The following is a 20,431-nucleotide window of genomic DNA, read 5'->3' on the forward strand; positions in this document are numbered from 1 at the left end:
TTTAAAAGTTACTGTGTGGCAAACTAAGAATCTAGAGAAATTTCCTCAATTTGGTCAAAATAATCTATAAAAACCCTACAGCTGAAGTCATGTTTAATGTGAGAAATTCAAAGCTTCCCCACTGAGATCAGGAACAAGGTAAGGATGTCCCCTCTTACCACTATTTTACTTTATTTTATTTTATTTTATTTATTTTCATCACTCTTTTATTTTTATTCATTTTTTTTATTTTTTTAAGAGACAGAGACAGACACAGAGAGAGAGTGCCTGTGCCCAACCTGGGGATGAGAGGCACAGGGAGAGGGAGAGAGAGAATCCCAAGCAGGCTCCCTGCCCAGTGCAGAGCAAAATGTGGGACTCAATCTCACAACCCTGAGATCATGACCTGGACTAAAATCACGAGTTGGATGCTTAACCAAATGAGTCACGCAAGCACCCCTTCACCACTCTTTTAGAATCTCATACCAGAAATTCTAGTTAATGCAGTAAGATATTTCTTAAGAAATAAAAGCTATGCAGATTAGGAAAGAAGAAATAAAATGATCTCTGCTCACAGATGACATAATTGTATATGTAGAAAATCCAAGAGAATCAGCAATGAAATGTCCTGGAACCAATAAGCATTATAGCAAGACTTTAGGATGCAAGGTTAATATATAAAAATCAATCACTTACCTATGTACAAAAAAATGAACAAGTGGAATTTTATTTAGAAACACAATACCATTTAGCTTAGCTTCCCCAAAAAGGAATACTTAAGTATAAATCTAACAAAGAGGGTACAATCTTTTTATGAGGAAAACTACAAAATTCAGAAGAAAGAAACAACTAAATAAATGGAGAGATATTTCTTATTCCTTGATAGGAAGACTTAACATCTTAAAATATTAAGTCTTCCTATCAAGATGTTGGTTCTTGGGATGCCTGGGTGGGTCAGTCATTAAACATCTGCCTTTGAAAGGAAACAAAAATGAGAACAAACTTTTGGGACTTCATCAAGATCAAAAGCTTCTGCACAGCAGAGGAAACAGTCAACAAAACCAGAGGCAACCCACGGAATGGGAGAAGGTATTCGCAAATGACACTACAAAGGGCTGATATCCAAGATCTATAAAGAATTCCTCAAATTCAACACACACAAAACAGATAATCACATCAAGAAATGGGCAAAAGACATGAACAGACACTTCTCCAAAGAAGACGTACAAATGGCTAACAGACACATGAAAAAATGTTCATCATCATTAGCCATCAGGGAGATTCAAATCAAAACCACATTGAGATACCACCTTACACCGGTTAGAATGGCCAAAATCAACAAGACAGTAAACAACAAGTGTTGGAGAGGATATGGAGAAAGGAGAACCCTCTGAACATTATTGGTGGGAATGCAGGTTGGTGCAACCACTTTGGAAAACGATGTGGAGATTCCTTAAGAAATTAAAAATAGAGCTTTCCTCTGACACTCAAATTGCACTACTGGGTATTTACCCCAAAGATACAGATGTAGTGAAAAGAAGGGCTATGTACCCCAATGTACATAGCAGCAATGACCACAATTGCTGAACTGTGGAAAGAGCCGAGATGCTCTTCAACAGACAAATAGATAAAGAAGATATGGTCCATATATACAATGCAGTATTATGCCTCCATCAGAAAGGATGAATACCCAACTTTTGTATCAACATGGACAAGACTGGAGGAGATTATGCTGAGTGAAATAAGTCAAGCAGAGAGAGTCAATTAGCAATGGTTTCACATACTTGCGGAGCATAAGGAATAACATGGAGGACATTGGGAAAAGGAGAGAAGTGAGTTGGGGGAAGTCAGAGGAGGAGACAAACTGTGAGAGATTGTGAAGACTGAGAAACAAACAGGGTTTTGGAGGGAAAGGGGGCTGGGGGTTTGTGTGAGCCTGGTGGTGGGCATTAAGGAGGGCACGTATTGAAGGGAGCACTGGGTGTGCTGCATAAACAATGAATCTTGGAACACTGAAAAAAAAACAAAAAACAAAACACTGAGCTATAAATTTACAATAGGTATCTTTCATAATGTGTAAATTATACATTTATAAAGTTGACTGGAAAAATAAAGAATGCCACATAAACACAGATGTTAGTTTATGTGGTTCCCGAAGATTTATGTGCAAAATATTTTCTAAATCAAATTCTGTTTTTATTTTTTTTTTTTAAAGATTTTATTTATTTATTTGACAGACAGAAATCACAAGTAGGAAGAGAGGCAGGCAGAGAGAGGAGGAAGCAGGCTCCCTGCCAAGCAGAGAGCCCGATGCGGGGCTCGATCCCAGGACTCTGGGATCATGACTTGAGCTGAAGGCAGAGGCTTTAACCCACTGAGCCACCCAGGCGCCCCCAAATTCTGTTTTTAAAGTTTTCAAATAGAGCACATTTTGTATGCTAAATAAATAAATAAATAAATAAATAAGTTTGCCTTTGGCTCAGGTCATGATCCCAGAGTCCTGGGATCTAGCCCTCACTGGGCTCCCCACTCAGCAGGAAGCCCGCTTCTCCCTCTCCCCCTACCCCTGCTTATATTCTCTCTCTCACTATCTCTCCCTCTCTGTCACATAAATAAATGAAATCTTAAAAAAAAAAAAGTGCCAGTTCTTCCTAATTTTATCTATAGATTTGATGGAATACCAATCAAAATCCAAGCAAGTTATTTCATGAGTAATGATAAACTTATTCTAAAATTTATATGCAGAGACAAAGACCCAGAACTGACAACTCTATATTTAAGAACAACAACAAAGTTGTAAGACTGACACTATCTGACCTCAAGACTTATTACATAGCTATAGTAATCAAGATGGTGTGGTGTTGATGAAAGAACAGATAAACACATAAATTGAATAGAATAAAGAGCTCAGAAATTGACCCTCGTATATAGAGGCAACTGATCTTTGACAAAGGAACAAGCATAACACAATGGGAAAAAAAGCTTTTCAACAAATGATGTTAATATGAATGAATATCATATGCATAAAAAAAGATGACACATTTTGAGGTAACTCAAAATGGATCAGAGACTTAAATATAAAACATAAATCTCTGAAATTCCTTCAAGGTAACATAGGAGAAAATCTAGATGACCTTGGGTATGGCAATGATGTTTTAAATATAACACCAAAGGCATGAACTGTAAAAGAAATTGTTAATCTGGACTCCAAAAAAAAAATTTTTTTTTTTTAAATTCTACACTGTGAATGATATTGTCAAGAGAAAAAAGAGGTAAGTCATATCCTGGCAGAAAACATTTGAAAATGACAAATTTGATAAAGGACTATTATCTAAAATATATAACAGCCCTTAAAACTCAAAAATAAGAAAAGAAATAACCCAATTTAAAAACTGGACAAGAGACCTAACAGACACCTCACCAAAGAAGACATACAAAGGAGGTTCATTGTGGGTTCACCAGTTACAACAAATGTACCATTCTGATGGAGGGTATTGATAGTGGGGGAGCTGTGTGTGTGTACTGCAGAGAAGGAATAAGGAGAGGGTTCATGAGAACTGTACTTTCTTCTCAGTTTTGCTGTGGACCTAAACTGCTCTAAAAAGGTCTATTTAGAAAGAAAAAAAAGTTACTGTGCATAAGCTGTGTTCTAGGGTTCCCCACGTACAAGCATCTGGGCAGTGTGTTAGAAGGAGATCATTGTATACTGAGACCATATTCCTATGGCAATTTGACAGGCCATTCTCCACTTACCTGTGTGCCTTCTAAGCACATCCCCAGAACCATCCTAAAGAGAATTGTGAGTTGAAACAGATTCTTAGATAATCATTTCTGAGAACTACGTGTCAACTCTGGACATACTATTTTCTTTCCATAAACAAATTTGGTTGACAAGTTTCTTCTCACTTTGTGTCAGATGTAGCTGTACTATAAAAGAAGGGGCATAATGGCAATGGAATGAAATTACTGAAATTCATACTATAAAATAGGGCTTGTGCCGATTTCTCTTCTCTGATTCTCTTTAATGAATAACATTCAGATTATATAAATGTATCTATCATTCACTTTGTAATGATTGATTTTACTGTTATATTTTTATACTCAGCAAATAGCACATAAATGGTTTCATTGTAAAACATTATCCCGGACAATAACCTCAAACTTCTGCACACCAGAGGCAAGTCCCAATTATAATGTATTCTTTTTAGAACATCTTTATTTGTTTTCAAATATAAGAAAGTATATGTTTCTTTCATTAAATATTTTCATTAATTCTTAGCTTGTTCATTTCTGCATCAATTCAATTCCTTCTTTATAAGTATTGTATGTGATAAATCATTGTTCTTTTTAATAAGAATGCTTGAGGCTTTCCCATATGCATGAATTAGATGAATCATTTATTACCATATTATTATCATTTCTTTTGATAAGAATAATTTTCATTTTTTTTAGCTTCAGGAAAATTCTCCTGACCTCCTTCAATTAAAAATTCACAAATATTGAAAGTTGTGGGATTGCTTTTGCTGGTTGCTGAGGCTCTCATCTCAAAGTCGTTACACATATAATCTATGTGGTAAAACAAAAATACTGCTTCAGTGTTCTATGTTCAAACTGGTTTACTAATCCTTTCCACTTCTAAAGGACTATTTTTAACTTTAAAACACAACCCTATTTTCTCTCATTATGTCAATATACTGTCTGTAAGAGTGTTTGTTAAAATCTGTAGTTAGCATTTATTATAATTGGCCTTGTCCTGTGAATTGCACTGCTAACTACTCAATTGTTTAGTTGAAGCCATTGGTGCCTTTCTCAAAAAGTGACATGATACATGGGGATCTGGGTGGCTTAGTAGGTTCAGCCTCTGACTTTGGCTTGGATTATGATCTCAAGGTACTGGAATCTCATGATCTCCAGGTCCTGGGTTAGAGTTCTATGTTAGGCTATGAGCTAACAGTGGAGAGTCTCCTTGTCTCTCTCCTTCTGCCCTTCCCCGAACTTGGGCTTGCTCGTGCTCTCTCTCTCGCTCTCAAATAAATAAATATAAATAAATATTTTTTTTTAAAAAAGGTGACATGATCCAAATATACATTTTTTTTTTTTTTTAAGTAAAAAGGTGGACACCTGGGTGGTTGAGTCGTTAAGTGTCTGCTTTCAGCTCAGGTCATGATCCCAGGGTACTGGGATTGAGTCCCAGTCCCAGCTCAGGCTCTGGGCTCAGTGGGAAGCCTGCTTCTCCTTCTCCCACTCCCCCTGCTAGTGTTCCCTCTCTAGCTGTGTCTTTATAAAAAATAAAAAAGTGAAAAGGTAGTAATAAAATGTTGACCTATATGTGGAGTAGCAAATATGTTTATATTATATATTTATATACATGTGTAATATAATTATAAATACATATATGCATATATGTATTTATTATAATATGGGTCATCTACATGATAACTTTTTTTTATAACACAGTTAATTGTCCTTGACTCTCTGGAAAATGTGTTTCAGTTTTTAAATTTAAGGATCTATTGACAAAGCTGAATGATTTATATGTACCTATGTTTGAAACAAATGGGGATATAACACGTAACATTTTTTTATATCTTTATTGAATCCAAGTACTAGTTCATAAAAAGGTACCTTTAATGTCTCTTTTGGCACTATGAAATCAAGAATGCAACTTTTACATGGGATTTTTGGAATCAATTTCATCACTTTGTTTTGCTTATGTACTTAGATCTAGTTCTTACTGTAACTGTATTTCCTGATAAAAACCGGGACTTTCTTAGTCTTGATAAATGTTAAAATGACTCCTGCCTACAACATTTGTTCAAGTACACACAATTCTTGAATGTTTTCCATTATCAAACTTTGACAACTCTATGTAGGAAGCTATATGTAAATTGATCTGTAAGGAGGAAAATTAGCCTCTCCTCAAATCATCTCCTCTGACACTTGTGAGGACCACAATTTATGAAATATTCAGTAATCCAGCAGAGGAACAATCTTGGCCTGTGCAGCTGCCCTCCGAGGCACCCCAAGAAACACAAAGAAATGGACATCTTAACTGCCATGAGTAGAATGGTTTGGGACCTGTGGTTTTAAATAAAGGCTTCCATGAGATAGTTTTAGTAACATTTTAAAGTACATTTGTCTCAGAAAACTTGCTTTCTCAAGAAAGTATTTCATTTAAAAATGCACTTCTTAAAACAGAAAGAAGAAAGATATATCTGTGCTGTTTCTCATTTAATATGTAATCCATATTGTTTTCTTTCAAACACGTATTACAGGAGTTATTAGAACTGCCTTACATAATATGGACAGAGAAGCCAGAGAACACTATTCAGTGGTCATTCAAGCCAAAGACATGGCTGGGCAAGTTGGAGGGCTTTCTGGATCGACAACGGTCAACATCACCCTGACTGATGTCAACGACAACCCCCCACGCTTTCCTCAGAGTATGTACCGGATTCTTATGATATATACTTATCACTCTTCATTTGCATAAAAAATGAAATACTTAAGTATATGATGTCATGTTACTGTTAAATGAGGATATTTTGTGTTTGTGTTATATGGTTTCCCTTCTATACATGAGAGTAGAGAAATCACTCAGCTTATTGTCTCCTGAACCTGGTGGATAATTGCTACCATGTTAAAAAATATGTGTTTCAGTTGTCATTACAGTTAAATATTAAAAATGATAGAGTGGTACTAAGTACCACTAAGTATATCTTACATTTGCTAGAGCAGTTGTGTATTACTCAGATATACAGGGAGATACCCAAAATACATTCTGAAGGTAACATTCTTCTCTTGAAAAAAAAAAAAATGCCTAAGTGTTTTTGGTGACTGAAATTGAAAAAAAAAAATACTCTCATGTTAAGAATGAATGCTCTCCAAACCCCCCTACCCACCACCCCCCCACATACATGTGCATACACAAAGCATCCCACAGCAAGGTGCAGCTAATACAATAAAGTGGGAAACCCTTTGAATGGGGGGGGCACAAATTTTCAAGCAATACAAGGGGAGAAGATGTCAGTTTTGTGAGTGTGGAAAAAAAATGGTGTTTATGACATCCTCAGAATGGGAAAAAGTATATTTCAGGATTTCTAATGTGGCAGAAATTGTGGATGACATTTTATAGAATAGCCTTTAATTAAGATAAAGATATTGTAGGGGTGCTATCCCTTAGGTCTTTTTGACACATGATGTTTAAAAACTGCAATAAAGTAGACACCTGGTATGTCAATATGGGCTCTTCACAAGTTTGTGTGATATGTCTTCCCCCACTGTATCTCTTTTAATATTTCTCTTGGTACATTCCAGGGCTATCCATAAAGGAATATTACCTGTTCCCAAAACATAATAACCTTTTACATTCTTAATTCAACCAGAATTCTTCATACTCACATTTCTCTGCTTAAAAGTCTTGTTATAATTTTCCCTGAAATTTTGCAGAATTAAAAGCTAATGAATTCTTGTTTTCTGTTACCTGGCACTTTCATGTTACGTTTATTTCCTTAGATACATATGACTTCTACTACTGTAAGTCTCTCTAAGTAAGAATGATACTTAAATTGTCTATGTAACCTTAAGTGTTCAGATCAGTGGCCAGCCCTTGATAAATGATTGCTAGATGAATTAATGAATGAGTTAATGAACTGAATTCAAATACTCTGTCAAACTACCATTGTTAAAAGACATACAAGTCAAGTTCATAGTTAGGTAGCATCAATTTAAAATACTGTTTCTAGAGAAAGTGCTGCCTAGGTGGCACAGTTGGTTCAACATTCAACTCTTGGTTTCAGCTCAGGTCCTGATCTCAGGGTCATGAGACTGAACCCTACATTGGGCTCTGCTCTCAGCGTGAACTCTGCTTGAGATTCTTCTCCTTTTGCCAATCCCACACCCTCTAAAATAAATACATCTTTTGAAAATATATATTTGTTCTAGAGATAGATTATGTGACCTGAGTCATTCATGTGGCCTTTGCTCTATGAAGAAAGTAGGTTTATAATAAATCATAAATAAGTTCACATTACATTAAACCACAAAATTCAATTTTGTAATTTTACACATTACAGGGCATTTTTGTATTTACTTTATCACTTAGTTCACAAAACGTGCATATATACATATATTGCTCTACAAGTGCTTTCTTTAATAGGATAAAGGCACTAAAGTTCAAAGATTTTTTTAAATTTAATGAATAATACTAAGCTCAATTGAACATAAACTTTATTACAGTTTACAAAGGGAACTTGTCTACCCTATTTTCAAGTAGATACTATCACGGCTATTTTAAAGATATAGATTAATATCACGGCTCTGAATAGAATGAAGTTTAAGGGATACACTACAAACATTCAATAAATGCTTGGTCTTGACGCAGATTGCATCTCTCACTCTCTCTGTCCCTCCTCCTCTCTATAAACTAATTTTTAAACTTATGAGTCCACTGAAGTTGATTTTAAAAACCAACAAAAAAAGAAACTGTGCTTGTGCTAAATTGGAGAAATGATTCCTAATTTTATTTTTTGATTAATAACAGTGATATTGGTGAAACATCAGTTTACGGTGAAAACTATTGTTTTACCTGACGAAGGAATAGAATAAATGTACATTCTCTGAGTGAACTCCACATATCTAAGGAGGCTACCTTTCTTCAGTCAGGAGCAGTCTACGCAGAATGATGGACAGATGCCAACCCTGCCACTCTGTGAGATGTGCTTAGAGTTTTGAAACGGAGTCATTACACACTCAGAACCTAAAAGTTTGACTTGCTTAAAAGATACTTTATACTCAAATTGCGTTAAGCACAATGAAGTTTTCAGAATAATTAGTGTCACCTTGACAAGAGTGACTTGCAGTAAATTATTTTTTAATTTACCTCTAAGCATCATAACTTATCAAATGGCTACATATATAATGGGAAACTGTAACTGCTTGGAGAAAAAAAAAGATATATTATGAAGACTTATGTTCAGGAAGCACCATGAAATGCACGAATCTACACAATTCAACTTATTTAAAGATTATATCCTGTCATCAAATAGATCCAGTACTTTGTTTCTTTTAAGATGGGATATTTTCACACGCCTCCTTCTGATTTCTTTCTCATTTCACTGGACTCATTGTTTTTACACCACTACTGTGATCAACTCTAGTATAAACATCTGCACACAACACTTTGCAAAAATATTCCTTCAAAGCATTTTTCCCTCTTTTATTTTTTTCTGTTAATCTTCCATGCTCTGAGGAAATGAATTGGTTTGTTATATCTTGTCCTTTAAGATTATCACTGTATTTTTAAATTTGAAATAAATTGACTCGAAGTGATTGAAAACTAGGGAGTGAACTAAACTGATAATTTCCTTTATGAAGACTTTACACTAGGTAGTTGCCAACGCAGTGGCTTAGGATTCAGCGTTAATAAAGATCCAGGCTGACACAGCTGCCTATCACTGTCAGAAAGGCAGAGGGCAGAATAGAGACCAGTTGGCACATGCCCAGCTGAGAGGACGGCCACTGCTCAATTACACATAATGCATTCATGTGTTAAGAAAGGGAGACCCTTACAAGATGCAGAGTGAAAGAATAAATCAACCCTTCTATGGCTTGAGTATTTACTCAAAGGACAGAAGCAATACCCAGTTCTCCTTAACTTAAAGCATGGGCTGTAAAATTCCTCAATGTTAGTCCTTCGGTTGAAAGGAATGTATCCCACTTCTTAAGATTCTTGCAGTGTCCTTTTCTGGTTTTACTATGCTATAGTATATTGCACTTATTGCTTAATTTATTTTTAGGTAGATAAAAAGACACTGGCCTCCATTATTTTCTATAAATAATATGCATATAAAATCAATAACTCACATGAAAATTCATAAAGCAGACCTTCTGTACTTTTAAGTGAAAGGATCTGTATTTTTACAAATGCCTTTGACTAAGTAAGAATGAATAATCCAAATTGGGAAAGAAAAAAAAAAAAAAACACCCGCATGTCAAGTAATCACCATGAAATGGTAAGAACTTGATTAGTTAAAAAATTTCCCCCAAGAACTTGAAGTGATTGCAAAATTGTATGTCATTGAACAGCTTTAGTTCTCTTGTGACTGGAGTTGATATAATGCTGTGGAATATTTGAAGGATCAAGGCATAAAAGTTCAATAGATGGCAGTATTTTCTATAGTACTACAAGTTAGAGATGTTTACCTGATTTGAGTAAATGTTAATGTTGGTGAAAAGTAAAATATCACTGATGAATATATTGATAATGTTATGATTTTGTTGATAGCAAAGTATTTTAGAGGAAAGGCCATATTTTCAAATTACTATTTACCTTTTCATGAAACAAAATCTAAATGGCATATAATATATTCAGCATTAATGTTTTATTTAAAACAGGAATTGAAAGAAACAAAACAAGAAAGCTTCTTCTTTGATCAATCAAAATGTGAAGTATATGTTTTAATTATCAGCAAGTTGACATTTCGCTAGTGTACTTCAAAAATGATATCTAGTTCATTTTGTCTTTTTCTTTCAAGTGTTTATTTAAATTCCAGTTAGTTAACCTACACTGTAATATTATTTTCATGTGTAGAATTCAGTGACTCATCACTTATACACTCCATCCCGTGCTCATCACAAATACCCTCCTTAATGACCATACCCATTTAGCTCAACCTAAATGCCCACCTCACCTCCAGCAACCCTCAATTCTCTATAGTTAAAGTCTGTTTTATGGTTTGCCTTTCTCTCTCTCTCTCTATTTTTTTTCCTATGCTCATCTGGTTTTTTTCCCCTTAAATTTCACATATGAGTGAAATCTTTATGGTATTTGTCTTTCTCTGACTTACTTCACTTAACATAGTACTCTCTATTTCCATCCACATCATTACAAATGGCAAGATTTCTTTCTCTCTCTTTTTTTGGCTGAGTAATATTCCTGTGTGTGTTTGTGTGTGTGTGTGTGTGTGCCACTTTATCCATACATCAGTCCATCAGTTGATGGACATTTGGGCTCTTTCCATAATTGGCTATTGTTGATAATGCCTCTATAAACATTGGGGTGCATGTGTCTCTTTGAATCTTTATTTTTTATCCTTTGGATAAATACCTAGTAGGACAATTGCTGGATTATAGGGTAGCTCTATTTTTAAATTGTAGGTACCTCCATACTGTTTTCTAGAGTGGTTGCACCAGTTTGCATTCCCACCAACAGTTTAAGAGGTTTCCCCTTTCTCTGCATCCTCACCAACATCTTTTTCCTTGTGTTGTTAATTCTAGCCATGGTGACAGGTAGGAGGTAATATCATTTTAGTCTGGTTACAGGTATGTATTTTGAAACTTGCTGGGGGTTTTTCTAAATGTCAGTATGTATTTCATTGAGATAGTGTCCTTATATACTTTAGGAGAAGATAAATTCTTCAGCTTTATAGTTAGGTTTTGACATATGTAAATTAGTTCAAGTTTATTCATTGTGACGTTCAACTTTCTATATCTATACAAAATTTTTGTTTGTCAACTATTGAGAGATATATGTTAATGCATCCCACCATTTCACTGGATTTTTCTATTTATCCTTTTATTTTCTTTAGTTTTGGATTTTCTTAGATATAACTTGAAATCATGTTACTGGATGCACACAGATTTAAGGCAAGATGTATTCCTCTTGGACTGAAAATGTTTCATTGTGGAACATCTATCTAATAATCATCTCTAACTTAAAATCCATTTTATCTGTAATATAACTGTACCAATTTCTTTTTTTTTTAAGATTTTATTTATTTCTATGACAGAGAGAGATCACAAGTAGGCAGAGAGGCAGGCAGAGAGAGAGAGAGGGAAGCAGTCTCCCTGCTGAGCAGAGAGCCCGATGCGGGACTTGATCCCAGGACCCTGAGATCATGACCTGAGCTGAAGGCAATGGCTTAACCCACTGAGCCACCCAGGCACCCAGCTGTACCAGTTTCTAAAAAATTTTTGATTAATGGTTAGATGGTATAATGTTTTCCATCATTTTACCTTCAAAGTGTATTCTCTCTATTTTTTAAAAGTTTCATATGAGCCACTAAACTAAGTTTATGCTATTATTATTATTATTATTTTTAATTTTAATCTGGCTTCACAATATCCATTGTTTATTTTGATTTAATGTATTTACAATTTTTTTAATTGTAAATTTTCCTTTTTTCTTCTTATATTCTTTGAATTAGCAATGTATTTCACTGTCTTCGTTTTATCCCTCAGTAATAATTTCTTCTATTTCTTTTTTTCTTTAGTATTTGTTTGATATATTATAATTTATTTTATTTCACCTTAAGTTATAATTTTATCATTCGAAACAAATGGAACAACTTTAAAACTGTTTAACCGCATTGCTCTAGTTCCATCCATGTTGTCGCAAATGGCAAGATTTCATTTCTTTTGATGGCTGCATAGTATTCCATTGTGTATATATACCACATCTTCTTGATCCATTCATCTGTTGATGGACATTGCATTGATTTTTTTTTGCTATTTTGACATCTTATATATTAAACCCTACATAAAATTGTCATTATTTTTGTAGTGTTAGGTAGTAAATAATAATTTTTAAGTCAATAATTTATCCCTTTGGGTGGTATTTCTTCTTTCCTGCATTGCTGTGCTTCCAAAGGAAATTCTAAATTTTCTTCAAATATCCCTTCCTGCCGTTCCTTTTAGTACAGGTCTGCTCTCATTGAATTCTTTTCTTTTTTCTTTTTTTTTTTTAAACTTGTAATTTTTCTTACTTTTTTTAGAGGGCATTTTCATAGGGAGTAGAATTCTGATTTAAAGTCTTCTTATTGGGGCACATGGGTGGCTCAGTGGGTTGAAGCCTCTGTCTTCCGCTCAGGTCATGATCCCAGGGTCCTGGGATTGAGCCCCGCATCAGGCTCTCTGTTCAGCAGGGAGCCTGCTTCCTCCTCTCTCTCTGCCTGCCTTTCTGACTACTTGTGATCTATGTCTGTCAAATAAATAAAAAAATAAAAATATTTTTAAGCTATAAAAAATAAAGGCTTCTTATTTTAGTAATAAATGACACAATTTAATTGTCAGCTGACCACCATCTTATCTGTTGAAAATCAGTTATCAGTGTTATTGTTATTGCTTTGCTGTAGATTAGTTTATTCTAGTTTAATGGATCTTATTTTAAATATTTTAATTTGTATTTGATATTTAAGAGTTTAACTATGGTGCTCCTAAGAAGTACATACTTAAAAAAAAATCTGCTTTTCAGTTATAAGAAATGTTTAGGCTATCTTTTGTCAGTGCTAGAAAATTTTGGTCATTGTTTATTCAAATATTTCTTTTGTTTTGTTTTATCACTTCTAGTGGTTGTGCAAAAGCATGCATGCTAGGTCTTTTAGCTGTGTACCATAAATCTATTATTCTTTTTTCTGCATGTTTACTTATTATTTTTGTCTCTTCTTTAACCTGGAAATTTAAAATTGACTTATATTCTAGTATAATAATCTTCTTTTCCACTGTGTTTACTCTCTAATAACTAGTCTATTAAACCTATTAGGTACACACTTCAGCATTAAAATATTTCAGTTCTATTATTTTCACTTGACTTATTAAATATGCATTATTGTATCTGCTAAAATTCTCTATTTTTTTCTATGGTTCTTAAACATTAATTATGATCATTTCAAAACTCTTTTCTAATAATTCTAACATCGTCATCATATCTGGGTATTTTTACTGATCTTGTTTCCTTTTGGTTTTGGTAATTTCCCAATTAGAAGTCTGTTTGGAATTATTGACTGAAGATTATGTACAAACATTACAGAAGTCCCTGCCTATGTCATCTTCCTCCAGAGTTATTTTCTTACAGATACATGGAATTTCATTTACTTAAATTAGTTATATTTTCCTAGAATTACTTTGTTTCATTTCCCCTTATTCCTGGGAAGTAGCTCTTATTCCTAAACACCAAATTTTCTCTAGTATCAACTGAAGCATTAACTAGTACTGACTCCCAGTGTCTCCTGGCTTTTGAAATCTCTGTTAGCTCTTTTGTCTTCCAGCTTTGCTTTGTCTCGGTTTCTTGGAGTCTCCATAAATACACATGTTGTATATGTATCTGCAATTATCACAGGAATATTGCTTCACATTTTTGGGACTATTTCTCTGTTGTTTCTTCTTTCCATGCCTTTGTTCTTTTTTGTGTGACTGTGCCAGCCCTGAACCCCAACCACTGTCTCCACAACTAATTGTTGCCTGGATTATTTACCCTAGCACTGAATATTTTAAAAAAATACCCTGAGTCATTGTCAATATAAAGACTTATACTGTTGGGGCACCTGGGTGGCCCAGTCAGTTAAGTGCCTGCCTTTGGCTCAGGTCATGATCTCAGGGTCTTGGTATCCAACCTGGAGTCTGGCTCCTGGCTCAGTGGGAGCCTGCTTTTCCCTGCCTATCCCCCCACTCATCTCTCTCTCTCTCTCTTTCTCAAGTAAATAAATAAAATCTTTTAAAAATATATATTGTTTTTCTTACTTTCTCTGAAGGATCATGTCTTGGGGTGCCCGAGTGCCTCCATTGTTAAGTGTCTGTCTTTGGCTCAGGTCTTGTTCACAAGGTCCTGGGATCCAGCCCTTGTGTCAGTCTCCCTGCTCAGCAGGGTATCGACTTCTCCCACTCTGTCAGCCTGCTGCTCCACCTCTTGTGCTCTCTCTCTTTACCTCTGTCAAATAAATAAATGAAATCTTAAAAAAAAAAAAAAAGATCATATCTCATCCAGGCCTTTTTACATTGAATACTCTCCAGTGACTTGCAATAGCCATGGTATGTTACTGTCCAGCTTCTGTAGCTATCTTCCAAATACCTATCACTTCAAAGTCTTAACTGGAATCACCAACACATTGAAGTTCAAGTTGAAGGAATGTGGATGATACATGAATAGTATGTCAATTTGATATCCAGTATGGTTAGATTGAAAGTATAAATTCAAAGAAAAGTTGGATTTCTCAAATTAACTGTAAAACTTGCAAGTTTTTGGTCTATTAGAGGTATATTTTCATTCTGCTTTGTAGATACAAAGTGTGTTTATTTAATGTTATGAGATTTAGTATATAAAATAAGAATAATTGAAAATTATTTTATGTTTATCCCATTAAACAGGGTACAGACAATTTTAGAGTATATTTTTCATAAAAAGGAATAACTATAAATAAATAAGGATGTGACATTCTTTTAGTTTTAAAGTTGGGTATTTTGAAATAATTTAAGATTATCTATTTAGTAAATTGCCAGTTATAAAATGTCAATCATTTTATGATTTGTTTTTGATCTATTTGGCTGTATGCTATGGCAAAGATATAGATTGATTCCTTTCCTTACCTGTTTTGTGTGGATATGCATGCTTTACTAATAAGCATATATTTCTTAGAAATTTTATAATTACTAATTAGTCTGTACAAATTGTTTTTTTTAATTCTTCACAAAATGCTGAAGAAAAGTAAGAATGATCTTCAATTAGAATTTATAAGTTTACACAGTTTCTCACATATTTATGTGTTATATTTATGAAGAAAGTGAGCGAATGCTAAAAAAAAAAAGTAGCCCACTTTACTTGTGCTTTGAAGAAAAATTTCTTAGAGGATAATCAGCTTTGTAGCAATGCAGGTTGACATATTGTAACAGCAAATGTGTTAGGGTAAGCGATTTTATTTTATCTTTTTAAATTTTTTAGGTAAGCAATTTTAAATATACTATTCCAGAGTACAGTAGAATACTAATATAGGACAATTGTCCTTTTAATGTGTGACAGTGTAATGTACATTCAGATGACTATAGTATTAGTCATACTATATTTATATAGTAAAAACATTTCAGCCAGGGATTAACATGATGATTAATGATACATATTTATTTATTTATTTATCTTTTAAATTTATTTATTTATTTATTTATTTTTTTTATTTCCAGCATAACAGTATTCATTATTTTTGCACCACACCCCGTGCTCCATGCAATCCATGCCCTCTATAATACCCACCACCTGGTACCCCAACCTCCCACCCCCCGTCCCTTCAAAACCCTTAGATTGTTTTTCAGAGTCCATAGTCTCTCATGATACATATTTAATACAAGTTTTTTAGATGCAGGAAAATCTTAGATTCTTTGGGATTTTTCCTTTATAATTTGAGATATTTCCAATGTAAACTGCATCTTCTGTGTAAAGCAATTTAAAGCAGAGATATAGAAACTTTCTGGTTAATCTTATCTGTAATGTCAGACAACCTGGAGAAGTCAGATATCACAGCCTAACCACTTACATGTCAGTCCGCCTTCCCCCAGAATCATCTATAAATAAATATTTATCTTATATCAGTAGTCACTTTTCCCAGTAAATAATATGAATGTAAGAAAAATATTAATTAGTCAAAATATATACAATTACCAAATTGATTACAGCTTTTGTAGCCTGGGACCTAAGGTCATTTGTAGGGAATGACTTATTTACTGATCTGGCAAAGTTCCTGAAGCAAAGAAACAAGGTCTTTTAAAAAACAATTAGAATCAATATTATCTTTGAGGGGATAGTGTATTACAAGGAGCAAGCTTCAATAAACCAAATGCCATTGATCTTTCTCACCAAGTCTTCCTTTCTTAAATGTACTTCATCTAATCATTAGCAGTCCATGGATACAGTCTAAGAAATTATGTGAAAGAATCACATTATGATGGCATATGAAATTATAGTTCATTCAGAAAGAGAAACATGAAATAATATCTGTATCTTTCTGCCAAACAAAATTATGTAGTCTTTAAACCAAAATGGATAATTATAGCACTGTTTAAAGATGTGTTTGAAACTTGATAATAAGGTAAAATACAACTTAGAAATTTCTAATGTACATTGAAGCTAAAAAAGAAAAAATATACTTTATTGATATACTACAATAACTTGGTACCTGAACTTTTATAATACATATTGTACCACCTTATATCTCAGCAATTCCCAACCTTACATCCAGGCACTTAAATCGTAATTATTTCAATATAGTTAACTTTTCCAGATAAGAGAAAATTCTACCTTGAAATATTTCCAAGCATCAAAATGCTATAGATCCTAAAGTAGACAGTTGATATAAAAGACATTTCACTTAGGGGAAAAAAATTCTCTTCACACATTGTCTAATTTTTTCCATGACAGTTATCTAATTTGGGATGCCTGGGTGGCTCAGTGGGTTAAGCCTCTCCCTTCGGCTCAGGTCATGATCTCAGGGTCCTGGGATCTAGCCCCGCATTAGGCTCTCTATTCAGCACGGAGTCTGCTTCCCCTTCTCTCTCTACCTGCCTCTCTGCCTACTTGTGATCTCTCTCTCTCTTTCAAATAAATAAATAAAATATATTTTTTAAAAAGTTATCTAATTATACAAAAAGAAATTTAGGTGTAGAAATTATCAACATTTTGCTATGACAAAAATTATCTTCTAATGAAAAAAATAAACTTAAGTTTAGAGAATGAGGAGACAAATTGTGGTGGACCTGAACACTGATTTCTGGGGTACCTGGGTGGCTCAGTTGGCTAAGCAACTGCCTTTGCTCAGGTCATAATCCTGGAGTCCTAGGATCGAGGATCCACATAGGGCTCCCTGGTCGGCAAGGAGTCTGCTTCTCTGCTGACCTCTCTCCTCTCATGCTTGCTCTCTCTCATTCTCTCTCTCTGTCTCAAATAAATAAATAGAAATCTTTAAAATAAATGGTAAACAAACACTGATTTCTGTATTTTATAAAATGGTTGGCTTAGTACATATGACTTAGCACTAGAGTATTAAGTGACAGCATCACTTCAGAATCTCCTTTTTAACACAGTCACCTCTTCAGCTGGCAAGCTTTCACTGTTCCATATTTGTGTAGGTACTGTCTGTGCTCTCAGTCTCCCTGATGCTGAAAATATAGAGAACATTATGGGACTCAGGCTTCTTTCCTATTGGAGCTCTGTTGTGGAGTTCTGTGCATCCTAAGTGTCATAGCCAAGAAAAATGAGAGTTTAGGGAATTACATGTATTCTGTTACTGATATAATTATAAGCCCTCCCCCCCCCATAGGCTTTATATTTCTATGTGATTGTACTGGTGTAGGTGCACTTACACAAATGGCAAATTGGCAAGCTGATGTTGTGAAAGTCCAGAGGGAGTATAAGGCAGAATATAGGCTCCAGAACCTGACATCATTGGTTGTTATCCCTAGAAAAGGAAGAAAGTGTACAATTACAGGAATTCATTAGGCATGTTACTAGAGTTAGTTGTTTAGCATGAAACCAGGGTTTGCTCTGAAATGAAAAAATGGTTAACTCTACCTCTCAGTAAACAGAAGCCAAAACATAGACAGTAACATTAAGAGTTGACATTGCAATCTGAAACAAACTAGGGGAATAGGAGATTAGATACAACTGAATGCAGAGTAGGTAAACTAGAAGATAAGTCAGAGGAAACTAGCCAGAATGCATCAGAGAGACCAAAGATAAACAAACAAACAGAAAAGAATTAAAATATATAGCAAACAAACAAACAAAAAACACCCAATTTCCAATGTATAATAATTAGAGTTTCAGAGGAAGACAGGAGAATGATGAGGCCATGTTTCAGAAATAAACAAAAGAACACCTGGGCGGCTCATTCTGTCAAGCATCTGCCTTTAGCTAAGGCCATGATCCCAGGATCCTGTGATTGAATCTCACATTGGGCTCCTGTTTAGCAAGGTGTCTACTTCTCCCTCTGTCTGCCTCTCTCTCTGACAATAAATAAAATCTTTAAAAACAAATAAGCAATAAACTAGACTAGAGGTTTTCAAGAATAAGTGTGGACATTAAGCCTTAGACAAATAATCATAAGAAATCTCAAATGTGATGGAAAAACATTATCATCTAGATGTGTGATGGTGAAGTTTAGACTTTGAAAAATGAAAAGAAAGGAATATGACACTCGGTGGGATTCTCATTGACAATAATGGAGTACAGAGGACAATAGAAACTTGGCCTCAAATTTGATGAGAAGATGAAATATAACTGTAACTTTAGAAATCTTTAACCAGTTAAATTGCATTAAAAATGAGGGTGTAAAAAAAAACATATGTTAAAACAAAAATAATGAGTTCACTGTTCAAAGAACATCTTTGGAAAAGTGCGTAAGATGTATGTTTTCTATTGCAATCATTAACATTCATCCTCATTTGACTTATTTCCCTAGGAAATTCTATTTGGAATAGACTTTTACTGACTTCTCATCTTGATGTCTCTCTTAACTGCCCTGGTATATTCAATTATTTGTTCACAGTTACCCATTCTCTCTCTGCCTTCGACATACTTTCTTATAAGTAGAAAATATTTTCCCATTAATTTAGGATAAGCTAGTTAATTTGCTTTGGTCAATGACATTTGAAATGTCATGGTTTGAATCACATCTGAGCAGAAACCTTAATGAGCTTGAATGCTTTGGCTCTATTTATTTATTTATTTATTTTGTTTTTAGGATTTTATTTATTTACTTGAGAGAGAGAGTGGGAGAGAGATCATGAGATGGGGGAGGGTCAGAGGGAGAAGCAGACTCCTTGCTGAGCAGGGAGCCTGGTGCAGGACTCGATCCCAGGACTCCAGGATCATGACCTGAGCCGAGGCAGTTGCCTAACTGACTAAGCCACCCAGGTGCCCTGGCTCAGTTTCTCTTGTTCTTGGCCTCCAGTCTGAGAAGAACATAAGTTAGAAAAAAGATACTCCTTTAGTCTACTGAGAAAGCATTGGGGCTTAATGGAGATAAGCACACCAGAGCCCAACAGAGCTTCACCAAGCCAGAGTTCTTACATAATGCAAGAAGAAATAATATTTGTGATTATGAATTATTGAGATGAAATTTATTTCCTAATGCAACAGAAATTGACTAATAAAATGATTATGCATTCTATGTTATATCTCTAGAAGCAAGTTTCTGTCACCACCACACCAAAACAACAAATTATGTGGAATTATGTTTGAAGAAGAAAATAGTATGAAGTGAACCTTATAGGATTTTAGAAAATGACTGTGTTATGCTTTGGTAAACATTTTCATGGGATAAGTTGGAAGGTAGAAAATACAGCTAATGAACCTCATGGCTTCAAGAGAAGAGGTTTTAGGGAAGAAAGTCTGTAGTGTGAGTTGATTGCTATGTGCTGCATTTGATAAGACACTACCAAGAGATGAGCTCAGAAAAACACACACACTCACACACACACACATCTGTATGTCTTTTCTCTAACAGACATTAAAGGGAGGAGGAAGAAACCAAAAATCTCATGACTTTCAGGCCGAAAATACAAATTTAAAAGATTTACAAATAAGTTAGCCTCAGAGCCTTAGGGACAGAAATCCTTATAACAACCGCACAGAACAGTTATGGAATTACCATGAGCCTTTAACATTCTTTTCCTTTCAAATAGGGCCTTTATT

At 34.5% G+C, this 20,431-nt stretch overlaps 1 protein-coding gene across 5 annotated transcripts in view; it reads left to right on the forward strand.

Moving 5' to 3' along the window:
• The window catches only part of CDH18 (cadherin 18), a 986,019-nt gene that overhangs the window by 859,073 nt on the left and 106,515 nt on the right, over positions 1-20,431 (forward strand). For all 5 annotated transcript variants that reach the window (XM_032337720.1, XM_032337722.1, XM_032337723.1 and 2 more), the window contains one exon: positions 6,255-6,422. In XM_032337720.1, the coding sequence (XP_032193611.1) occupies positions 6,255-6,422 (168 nt within the window). The remainder of the gene's footprint in view (positions 1-6,254; positions 6,423-20,431) is intronic.

Source organism: Mustela erminea, chromosome 3 (assembly GCF_009829155.1).
Source record: "Mustela erminea isolate mMusErm1 chromosome 3, mMusErm1.Pri, whole genome shotgun sequence".
Lineage (NCBI taxonomy): Eukaryota > Metazoa > Chordata > Mammalia > Carnivora > Mustelidae > Mustela > Mustela erminea.